Source organism: Quercus robur, chromosome 6 (genome assembly GCF_932294415.1).
Source record: "Quercus robur chromosome 6, dhQueRobu3.1, whole genome shotgun sequence".
Lineage (NCBI taxonomy): Eukaryota > Viridiplantae > Streptophyta > Magnoliopsida > Fagales > Fagaceae > Quercus > Quercus robur.
Window position 1 is genome coordinate 52263746 of NC_065539.1, and position 12214 is coordinate 52275959.

The following is a 12214-nucleotide window of genomic DNA, read 5'->3' on the forward strand; positions in this document are numbered from 1 at the left end:
CGTACAGTACACAAGTATTCATAAATGGAAAGCACCATTGGAGGCATTGAAAATCAAAATGAAGGTTTTTGCCCACAAAAGTTAGTAAAAATGCATCAAAATAAACTTAAATTATTGTCAAGAAATTGAAAACCCATCTAAAATCCTGCCAAACATCCAAACCCCATTAGAGCACTAGCCATATCTCTCTCAGACATTTCATCAAATAGTTGTATGACACATTTAAAAGCAATTTATTTTTGCATACATGCTCACAAGAGCACTAGCCATAACAATGTGATAAATTGCAAACCCATGACATTCCAATCACATAGAGGATTGGAAAAATAGATCAAAGGGTAAAAAAAAAACTAGCAGCACAATGACAATGGTAACAATGGTGGCTCTTAATTGCTTGGTAGGACCACAATGGGCGTCATAGGGACATAAAGGGTGAGACCATGGCGGGAAAAGAACTTTGGCGACGGTAGTTCTGGTTCGATCATCTCTCTCTTTCTCAATTGAGCTGAAGGTTTCTTATAGTTCTTCTTTTCTTCTCAATCATTTCAGCCTCTCTATTTCGTATTTTTTAAGTTCACATGAGATACCATGTGAGCTTTCTGTCAATGTTTTAACTGAGACCAAGGGAAGGATTGATTTGGTAGTTATATGAAGTTTAAGGAATAGATTGGCCAAAATGAAAGTTTAGGAGAGTGTCTTGGCCACTACTTCAAAGTTTAGGGATGGATAGGCATTTTTCTTTTATATATATATATATATATATATATATATATATATGCCATGACCTTTCTATATAATCTCTCTTAACCAATAAAGTCATCCCTATAATTAAATCTCACATAATATACCCCATGTTGTTGTATTTTTTATTTTTTCATTTTTTTCCCATGATGAAAGTTAAGCTTATTTTTTAATCTAATAAATTCATCTTACTCACTATTCTTTGCTTTTGAATTTGTGTGCGGGATATTATATTAAGGGAAGTTTACCATAAAGAAGCAAAACAATTGACACTCATTTAAGTTCTTGGTTCTCTCTTATGTAAGTTTTTTTTTTTTTTTTTTTTTTTTTTTTTTTATTCTAAATTTTTGAACTCTTTTGTGTATGTTTTAATTTTGGGTTTTGGTTATTATATTTAATTTGTGAGTATATTGATTTTTTAAATTAGACTATCACTAGGAAAAAATATTTGTATTAAGGAGTTATTTTGTTTATTATTGTTTGTGCAAGTTAGAGCATAGATTAAATATAACTCAAATAGGAATGATCAAACTCACACTGCATCTTGTATTAAAAAATCAGCACACCGCACACATGTAGCTTTAAAATATAGAAATAGATAAACACTTCTAAAAAATTGAAAAAGCATCTCTTCAACATAATCCACACAGTGGACACATAAAGATTCAGTTTAGAGGTATGCCAACCCATTAATTTGATGACTCAACCTAATCTTTTCTGGGTTGATTTTTTTGTGTATTAACAAGTAAGGTTAGGCCTTCTTCTTCTTCTTCTTCTTCTTCTTATTATTATTATTATTATTATTATTATTATTATTGTTTTTTCTAAAGTTTGGGTTGACAATATTTGGAAGTTTGGGTTGACAATATTTTCAACTTAGGTAACCTAATCCAACTCACATTATTGATAATTTAATAAATGTGTGTTCTTTAGATTTTAAATCTTATGTCAAATTTGTTAGTCTAATTTGTTTCGATGTTTTAATAAAGTTGGAATGTTTGTATTAGTCCTAAGTCCTAACAAATGGCCTCAAACCAATTCCTACAGGCTAGGATTTGTAGGAGGGTTTCTCAACTTAAGTTAATTGAATTAAGTTGAAAAAATAACTTAAGTTCAACCCAATCCAACCTGACTTATGTATAAACTCAATCATAATTTACTGCCTTTGAAAATTGAAATAGAATAATTTTGTCATTCTTGAAGAAGAAACATTAACCCGTCCCCTACCTCACTTATCCATAAAGTGCCTAAGAAGAATAAAATCACTTTTCAAGACCTTAGGGAAATTGCAGAAAAATTAAACAAACCTAACCCCAAGAAATTAATACATATACTAGTATAATTTTCATGTAATGCATGACTTGATAAAAATTCATATGTGTAAGGACCTGATTTGAACTCCTAGCCCAAAAGTTATATGGACTTAGGTCTAAAAAGCTCAAAACAATAATTTTGTAGAAAATGGGTTAGAAAACTGGGTTTTAATGAATTAAGCAGCGAGTAAACAGATCTAGATGACAAAGAAAGGAAAATAACAAATTAACACTAAGGAAAGATATTCTCGACAACATCCGAGGAGACTAGTTCCAATAAATTGCTCTTGAAGCTTTATTACAAGTTTGATTCCTAATTGTGACAATGTTTCTCTTCTTTTTCTGATCTCTTGCTCATGGAGGGTCTCTTACATTATATAGCTCCCTTTGGACTATCTTGATCTTACACTTGTTAGTTATCTAAGCCTTTATTTGAGTACCTGTCCCATTAGACACCCTCTTTGGCTTTCTGTGAGTTGTGATAGTCAAGGCAGCACTGTTCAGAGGTCTTCTCCACATAAATGCGGCCAGAAAAGTAGCTGTAGTGCATTCAATGCTGTTGTAGCAGCTTTCCCTTATATATTTTTGGGTTCCCCTCCTTCTCGTATGTTCATGATGCACGTCCCTATCATTGAAGTTTCATGAAAGGTCATTCTGATCATTGGAATACATATTTGAGCTGTACTTATCGTATCCGATGAGATATTCCTCCTTGGACAACCTTCCTATTTATATCTTACTCATTAAATCCTTTTAAACCATTCATTCATTCTCGAACTACTCATGCTCTTGACCAAGGCCCAAGGCCCAATATATAATTTGGACCCTTAATCCTACAATATGTAATCTGAAAAATGTTAAATAATTAAAACTAAATTATTAAATAAATAGTAATAATAAATTATAAAATATGTAAATAATTTAAATAATATTACTTTAAGAATTCCTTTGTTTCTAAAAAAAAAAAAAAAAAAAATTTAATGAAGGTAAGCTTGTAAATGTGCCAAGTTGATCCTAAAATTAAAATTTCAGGCTTGTTAATTGAATTTAATTTGAATATAAGTAGAGTTTAAGCTCATTATGAAACAATATTACATATTCAAGTTTAGACTGTTTAGTTCATTTTATTTTCAAACAAGGTTGACATTTTTTCCGATCTACTTGATTAACTTATTCTTTTCTCATATTTAGTAAAACTATGACTAAACTTTTTATCCCTTAAAAAATCTATGAATTTTTATTATGAATGGACGATTTATATTATCAATAAAGTACAAATTAGAATTTGATATCATATACATCTATCTACAAACTTATATAATCCAATTCTAAGTATATATAAATATATTTTTAGATAAATATGCGTATAAAAATATAATATTTATATATAGTTAACTAAAGCTTCATGTTCACAAACTTGTTTTAAAACTTTTTGTTTTCTTTCTATTTGAGCTTGACTTGTCAATTAAACAAACGAACATAAAACAAACTTCTTTTTCAACTCTAAATGGAAGGCTAAAGTAAAAGAAGAATAAACACAAAAAAGATAACCTTTCAAACTCCACCCATATCTTTTTTTTTAGTGTAAATTTTGAGAATTTAATCGTGAGATTGCATAATTTTACTATACCTTTTATACTTGCAAAATTTTAAGAAAATTAAAAGTCAATAACTATATCAAAATTTCAAGAAAAAATATATTTATTAATCGAATAATAAATAACATTCGATTTTGAACGAAATTTTACATCTGTTAAAAACATAAAAAAACATACAATTCAACTGTTAGATTTTCAAAATTCACATTCAATTAAAAGATATTGTTAGGTTTTCAAAATTCGCATTCAATTAAAAGATATACAAAGAATTTGAAGGAATTCCCTCCAAACTCCAACAAACACAACTTTTGTTTTATTTTATTTTTTTATTATTTATTTTTATTATAAAATTTGTTTGGTACTAAACTGGATTTAGATAACCCCAGACCCAAAATGGATTGTAACTCCACCAGCAACCAAACAGACTGAAAAGGTGTATCATTCACTCTTAAACCCTAATATCACCCTCTCTCGCGCACACAGCCAATTTGCTCCGTCTCAGACTCGAAACGCATCGGCGCCAAAGAGAGACCAAAGTGAAAACCTGAAACACAACCTCTCTCACAATCACAGTACGTTTGTTTCTCAATCTCTTCCTTAACCAATACTATGTAAGATCTAGACACACACACACACAGATATATGAAACATGTGTGAATGCTTATATGTGAATTATCGGATTTTGTTTTGTTTGTGTTTTGCAGAACAATGGCGGACACCAAGGCAGTGACGATTCGGACGAGGAAGTTCATGACCAATAGGCTTCTGTCCAGGAAGCAATTCGTGAGTTCTATTCTACACACTGCCTTTTTTATTTATTTAAAATCTTGATTTGTATATAGGTTTCCATGTTGATCTGTTTGGTTTCCGAGAAACAGTATTAAAAGAAAATGAAAGTTCATATTTGCGTTTTTGGAGTTACTATTTTTTATTTTATTTTATTGGGTTTGAGTTTTTTTTTTTTTTTTTTTTTCCAAGTCATAAATATTTGTGTGAGAAAATTTAATTACAGATACAATTGCATTTCTTTGTGATTTCATACAGGTCATTGATGTTTTGCACCCTGGTAGGCCTAATGTTTCAAAGGTATGATGGTTTTATTTTTTTGACAATGGATTTGTATATATGTTTTGTTGTTAATGCTCCGTTTGTTTCGATGGAAACCCTGTGTAAAGATAGTTTCCATGTTTTTCAGTGATCGGTAGCATAAATAAAAGATGAGTCAAAGGAAAACTATTTGTGGTCAACATAAAAAATATGACTTATTTTTATAGATTGTTTTCCATTAGTTTTTTTTGGAAAAGAACTCTATATCATAGCAATCTAAATAAGGGAAGTTAGGAGGTTGTTTTTTAACTTATTTAAAGTTGCTACTAATCATTGGAAAATGAGATAGTTTTATAGAAAATGTTTCTTAAAAAATGACTTATTTTCTAGAAAATATCATTGCTGAAGCAAACAGAGTGTAGTTAAAATGTACACGGCTGGTCCAAAAACCCATGATCGATTTCAGACCCTGAAGTTTAAGTTGATCCTGTTCGATTTTAGAATGATGATGTGATAGCTTTTAGTTTGGTCACATTATATGAAGGACTAAAAAATTAATCATTTTAAACTTCAAGGGCTAAAATCATTCATGCTCTAAACTTTAGGGACCTTTTTTATTTATTTTTATTTTTTATTTTATATTTTTTTAATGTATTGCTATTTTTGCCACCAACTTGTACTTACTCGTGTTTGACCTCTTAATTGTTATGAAGGCTGAGCTGAAAGAGAAATTGTCAAAGATGTATGAGGTGAAAGACTCAAATTCCATTTTTGTATTCAAGTTCCGTACACATTTTGGAGGCGGGAAGTCAACTGGGTTTGGGCTGATTTATGATTCAGTTGAGAACGCGAAGAAGTATGAGCCCAAGTACAGGCTTATCAGGGTAATCTCATCCTTCTTCCTGGCTTTTGCATGTAGTGACTAATGAGTGTAATATGTCTTGCCGGGGTTGTTAATGATACATATGGGGATTCTCCTGTTACAATTTTTAAATGGTCCATATTATTTGTAGTCAAAGGTACTAACTAGATGAATATGACAGCTCAAAATTGATTATAATGTTTTTGACATCAACCTCAGTTGATTGATAGCAAGAATGACGTGAGCTAGTGTAAGAAGAATTAGAGTTATGCACGTTGGAGGTTCTGGGGATGTATTTGAAGGGTGTAGTGAGGGATTCATGGCCAAGTGTAACTGGCACAAAATACAACGACAAGACATGATATCAATACAATGATGGCTTTGTGGATGCACATGGTGCCATAGGTGGTATTTATCGTTGAGAGCATTGGGCAGTAAAGATGCAAGATTAATGTACAGAATAAAATAAAAAGGTGAGGCCAATGGGCTTGGCTCAAACGGTGCCTCCTCTCCTTCTAGGAATGAGTTGAGTCATGGTCATGGGTTCAAGACCTAATGGACATGTGTGTAACTTACCACTAAGAAATGAATTTGGGTGAGGTTCTGTGAATTAGATATTGATGTATGAGCGAACTCTTGGGTAAAGGGATTTGACTTGAAACAATTTTCTTCTTGTGAACCCATGGATTCAATGTGTTCACTGTTCATGCTCTATGCAACATCTGCCTGGGTTGCTAGTCCATGTGCATGACCTAATGGGTGGTCAGACTTTAATGACTGTCACACATGGGTTACTGTTGCACTCATTTTCATTATGTTCAAATCCTCTTATGCCATTTATTTTTAATGGAGATTCTCTTATGATGCTTTGGTCTTGACAAATATGTCCAAATCCTCTTGCATATTATGCCTAGTCAGTCATCCATGTTTTCCTTTAATATTTAGCTCATTATTCATGTGCAATTGTAAAACCAGGTAAGTCATGTACTGTGTTCCTTAATAATTAACTGTTAACTCGAAACTTCCTCCCCTACTGTGCTGTGAGAAGAGTTTCTGTTAGATAATGAGATCTTTTTAATTATTCAAGAACCTTTCTGGTGAGAAGATGTAGAGGTCATCTACAATGTATTAGGCAAATCCCTATTTTTTTTCCAATTAAATTATATTGCATATCAAAAAAGAAAATAATGTAGAAGACATCTTCAATTCTTGATTATAATTTCTGTTAATAGAGAATTTTATCAAACCCAAATGCTGGAACTAGTACTTCAATATTGTAAGCAGTGCAGGCCTTTTGCCCTTTTAAGAAGTGTGGTTGAAAGGATGTTGTGGGCTGAGATATTTATTTAGGAAGACCATAATCTTATGCGTTTTGACTCACATTGTATATTTTGTTACTCAGATAAGTTTCTTAGTTGCATTTTTATGATCAATGAGATTTTGGTGGGTTAAAGAGAAGCAAGCAATCTGTTGTGTGTGAGTAAGCATGTTTAATTAAGTATATCAATTCTCTTACAATTGTCTGCCAGATTCAAATGTTGCAGACTTGTGTGTCAGTTTTTTGTGGTCAGGTGTACAAACAATTTTGATTGGTACATTTTTTGAATCAAATCTTCGGACCATGGATTGTTATATGTTGTACATTCTTGATCACTGTATGTCTACTTGAAAGAAAATCAACATAACTTTGGATTTTAAACATAAAATTTTATTAATAATGTTTCTCTTTTGGGTGTTCTCTGCTTCCCTCCCATACTCGCTGAAAGCTCAGTTGCCAACTGTGCAGTGCTGATTCTGTTATTTATTACTTGTGATGGCAGAATGGACTGGATACGAAGGTAGAAAAGTCAAGGAAGCAGATGAAGGAAAGGAAAAACAGGGCAAAGAAGATCCGAGGTGTAAAGAAGGTAATGAATCCACTTTTGAAATATAATTACATTTTAAACTCTTTCCATCTCTTTTGGTTTAGACTTTGCCGCCATCTCCAATTGTTGCTATGTATGATATGTGCAGACTAAGGCTAGTGATGCTGCCAAGGCCAAGAAGAAGTGAGATTACTAAGATTGTGTGCCATTTCGTCAGTAATACCATAGAGCTGGATCGCCAGAGGATGTGTCTTCTATTTCTTTTATTAGCTATAATCTTAAGCTTTTGACTTTATTTTTGAGGTGTAATGTGCTCTGATTGTGGGACTGCTAAACCTGTTTATTTAGCACGTGAGAGATCGTTAAATCAATTGGAATGAAGTTTACATTTTGTTAACATCTGCATTTATTTTTTTCAGCTAGAAAAAAAATGAAGAAAAAGAAACTTCTGCCGTGACACATGAGCATGAATTGCCTTGATTCACCAGAAGTTCATTCTAAGAGAAAAAACTCTAAAGAGAAAAAAATCCAAAAAGTTGAGTGGTGAACCTTGGCTTGATATTAGTAGCTTAGAAATATACCTTCATCGCTCCGAGAGTCGAATTTTCCCACATTCTCTCTATCCTTGAGGATGAAACAAGTACTTTTCTCTCTATCCTTGAGGATGAAACAAGTACTTTCAAAGATTCTGAAATAATAAATTCAAAGATTCTGAAATAGTAAATTTTTATGGCAGGATATTTTTCTTTACAAAGTTTTCCTCTTAATTTGGGAGGATGTGTTTTTGTGGAGGTAGGTGGAAAATCTCTAGCCATCCCTCTTTGCACACGCCAAACAAAGGAAAACCGGAAACTTCAACTTCTTTTTTGGGGGTTTTTTTATTATTCTTTTTCCATCGTTCAAGTTTTCCTTCCAACCAAACATATCACTAATGACACAATAAATTTGACTATTTGTTTTTCACAACTAATTGATATGACAAGTTATAATTATTGAATCATTATTTTCACATACACCTACTATTAACATGATTTTTATTATATATTAATTAAGAAAAATATTAAATCGTAAGGTTTTTGTTGCAGGGGCTGGGATTCCTGCTTCGGACCTGTCATTCCATTTAGACCCTACTTGTCTACCTTTTTTCTTTCCTCAAAAAAATTACACCATCCTCCCTTGAAATATAAGGAAATGACAATAAACCTCAAAGTTTTGAAAATATGACAGTCCCCTCCTTGAGGTTTGTGATAAACATATCAAATACAATGAAATACTTATTATACGTCTTTGAGTTACCGAATTAAGCGTTCATAATTTCTGGTAAATTGAGTGTTTAGGTAAGGGCAAAATATAGACTTCATAGGAACTAGATGGAGTTTGGGTCGGAACAGTAACATCAGCTTCTGGTTTGACAGGTGGACCTCAGAAGGTCCGATAAGGAGTCTTATCCATGGTCCTCTCACTAGGGAAGAGGAGGAGTTGAGAGTTGGAGATATAGCGTCGGAATTTGGATGGAATTGGTGCAAAATTTCTATGGAGCTTCCTGCAAAGACCTATATGGAAATCAAGGCCATGCCTCATTCTCGTGTATCAGAAGAGAAGGATAAACTCATATGGGCTGCTACCTCTAATGGGGAATTTAACCTTGCCAGTGCTTACAAGATTGCTTCAAATCAGGTGGATTTTGTCCCTGCTTTTAATGGTTGTTGGATTTGGAAATTAAAAATTATGCCAAAAATCCAGTCTTTCATCTAGATGTGCTTACACAGAAGTATTGCAACTCGGGAATGTCTTGCCAAAAGGGGTATTCCGATTAACTCTTCTTGCCCCTTTTGCCACCAATCTTCGGAATCAATCCTTCATCTTCTTCGAGATTGCCTTGCGATTTCTACTGTTTGGCATAATCTAAATCCTCTTGGCCTTGCTTCTACCTTATTCTCTCAAGACTTACACACTTGGCTTGAATCCAACTGCAGAACCGGGAATAAGGTCTGCTCCTTCTCTGTTCTGTGGCATATCCTTTTCTCTTTCGGAATTTGGTCTATTTGGAATCACCGAAACAAGGTTGTCTTCCAAAACCGTACTCCCTCTTCTTCTCTTCATCAGGAAATCATCCAAAGGGCAATGGAAATTTTCTTTTGTGCCTAAGGCAGCAGCCTTCATAAGCCGAAGTTGATCAAGATGATTAGATGGGAAAGACCCTGTAGGTGTTGGTATAAGTTGAACAAGGACGATTCTGCAGCTGGGAATCCTGGGGTTGCTGGGGGAGGCGGCGTGCTTAAGGATGATGCAGGTGTGTGGGTTAAAGGCTTTGCTAGACAAATTGGTCATACTACCAACTTCTTAGCAGAGCTTTGGGCTCTTAGGAATGGCCTTATTATGTGTTCAGAGCTACATATTAATGCTCTAGAAATAGACTTGGATGCCAAAGTCATCGCTGATTTGATGAATAACTCAGGGTCTTCCATTGCTTCTAATTCCTCTATATTGGCTGATTGCAGGCTCTTGATTTCCCGTTTTCCTCAAGTTAAAGTGAAGCACTGCTATCAAGAATCAAACTCCTGTGCAGATGCTCTTGCCCGTCAAGGATCCAAGCTTCCCTCTGATTTTTTGTATTTCTCTTCCCCTCCCCCTTGGTTGTTTAACGTTTATGTTTCGGACCTCTATGGCCTCTATCATTCCAGGCTTTGTCCTGGCCCAGTTGTATCTTCGCCTCTTTTTTAGTTTAATGCAATCTCCAGTTTACCAAAAAAAAAAAAAAATATATATATATATATATATAGACTTCATTTATAAGCCAAGCACAAAATAGGAATATTATCACTTAACCAAGGGCAAGTTAGTCCACAAAATTAGGGTAACTCCAGCGCAAAATAGGGATTTCATCATATTTCTTTAGGGAGGTGATTGTCTATATAGATAAATGTCAAGATATTTATTAAAAAAAAGTTTAAGAATAATAGATTTTCTCATATCACAATGGCACAAGAAAGAGCTCTACAAGACACAAATACGACAAACATGGCCTCGCCCATAAATTTTTATCAAAAAGAAAAAAAAAAATTCAGAAACGTTTTTATAACAGTTTCTTGAGACCACTCAGAAGCTCTTTTTCATTTAATTAAATTTGCTAGATACGCACCGACGACAGCAATGTCCTCTAAGTGCTTAGTAGATTTGGCAATGGGATTGGTCTTGCCATAGTCCTGGAACAGGGAATCGCAATGCTTGTAGTTTATCTGGGTGGCATTGATCAAGCTCGTCAGGAGAGGGTATTTACGGGCCTCGAGGCTAGCCAAGGCCTCTTTGGTGTAGGTAATGGCATCGTCAAAATCTTTAATGCAATAATCAATTTCAAGGGACTTGGCTTGCCTTTGAGCCACCACCTTTGCAACTTTGGTCTCGGAAATCATTTGTGACAGGCTGCAACCGAGGCATCACGAGGGTCAGTCCGAGTATAAACAATTGAATAACAGACTTGCTTATTAGGAGAATTGTCGCATAGGCCAGCGCCATGAGCGTGGCCAGTGAAGAGGATGACGACTGTCGCTAAAAAGACATAAGAGAAAAAGGTGTAGTCCTTGAAAACCATGGTTTTTGTTAGATTTAATAACTACAAGGCTTTCTCCGTTGTTGGGGTCCTTATGATGGTTGAGAAGTGATTTATACAATTTTCAGAAGGCTATTTATAGAAGAGAAATGCTATATCAACATTTTCTACAGCGAAGTGTTTGGCTAAAAACCACCTTAACAATTTTATTTTTTATGAATTGAGAGGAAAAGAGGGGTTGGTTTGTGAGGTTTACCTTGATTAGAGCAATTTTTTTTTTTTTGGCTTTTTTAAGGAACAAATTGAAGTGACAAGTTGGACATATTTTGGTTCAAATAATTACTCAACATCAGTGTGGTTATCAATAAAGGTTAGCTATCTATAGTGGAATTTAAAATTGGAGGGGATAAGGATTTTGAACTTTGAAGGGCCTTTTTAACATTTTACCATCACAAATCAATTTATTTATTTAATTTTTTTTTTGATGGAACATTGACAAATTTTGAACAAATGGGCAATTCCAATTTTCTGTCCCACTTTTTTTGGTTTCATTTTATACTCCATTAATCACTATTTGTTATGTATTCATTTAACTTTCTCTATAAAATAACCAAATTTAAAAAAGAAAAAGAAAAAAGAAAAAAGAATAATCAACCACATGGCAAGTTCTGATTAGCGAAACACAAAAATTGCCACAGAGAATTTTTGTTCCACTTATCTATCATGCACCCAACTAGATTATATGAAGAAAATAACAAAAATTGAAAATATATAGGACACTACAAAAATATTAAATTGTAACATCTACATCTTCTTGGTTTAGGAGTTTAAACCACTTTGAGGAAGCGTAAACTCCCTTGTCCCCGCATGAGCTCATTTCCTTCTCTTATTAGAAAGCTTATGATAATTGCTTAAGCTTTTTGTTGTTATTAGTTTTGATAGGTGATATTGCATCAATTTTATATTTAATTACACGTAAATATGTGAGTTTAAAGACCTGACATTGCATATGCAGTAGGAGTGCTTAGCAGATTTACTAGCAAACCTAGTAAAGATTATTGGGTAGCTATTGAGTGAGTCATGGAATTCACAAAAAAAGAAAAAAGAAAAAAAAAGTATAAAGGCAATGCATTTTCAATGTCTCTCTTTAGAATTTTAATTCCATGTGAAGTTCTATTGCATACTTTATTGTCAATGAGTTCTGGAGAAAGTTGCCCTTGCTTGTGCTTGGAATAAGT

At 33.5% G+C, this 12214-nt stretch overlaps 1 protein-coding gene across 1 annotated transcript; it reads left to right on the forward strand.

Moving 5' to 3' along the window:
- Positions 1–4052: 4052 nt before the first annotated feature.
- On the forward strand, positions 4053–7823 carry LOC126689408 (40S ribosomal protein S24-1-like). Its single transcript, XM_050384585.1, has 6 exons — positions 4053–4224; positions 4357–4435; positions 4697–4738; positions 5413–5583; positions 7382–7468; positions 7575–7823. Exons 2-6 carry the CDS (start codon positions 4361–4363, stop codon positions 7611–7613), a joined length of 414 nt encoding a protein of 137 aa, XP_050240542.1. The 5' UTR covers positions 4053–4224; positions 4357–4360; the 3' UTR covers positions 7614–7823.
- The last annotated feature ends 4391 nt before the right edge of the window (positions 7824–12214 follow it).

What these genes read in the sequence shown, in the direction of transcription:
- LOC126689408 (XM_050384585.1), top strand. Translation starts at nt 4,361, where the DNA reads ATGGCGGACACCAAGGCAGTGACGATTCGGACGAGGAAGTTCATGACC. An exon ending in GTAGGCCTAATGTTTCAAAG is followed by an intron (nt 4,739 to 5,412) that starts GTATGATGGTTT and finishes ATTGTTATGAAG; the next exon opens with GCTGAGCTGAAAGAGAAATT. An exon ending in CCAAGTACAGGCTTATCAGG is followed by an intron (nt 5,584 to 7,381) that starts GTAATCTCATCC and finishes TTGTGATGGCAG; the next exon opens with AATGGACTGGATACGAAGGT.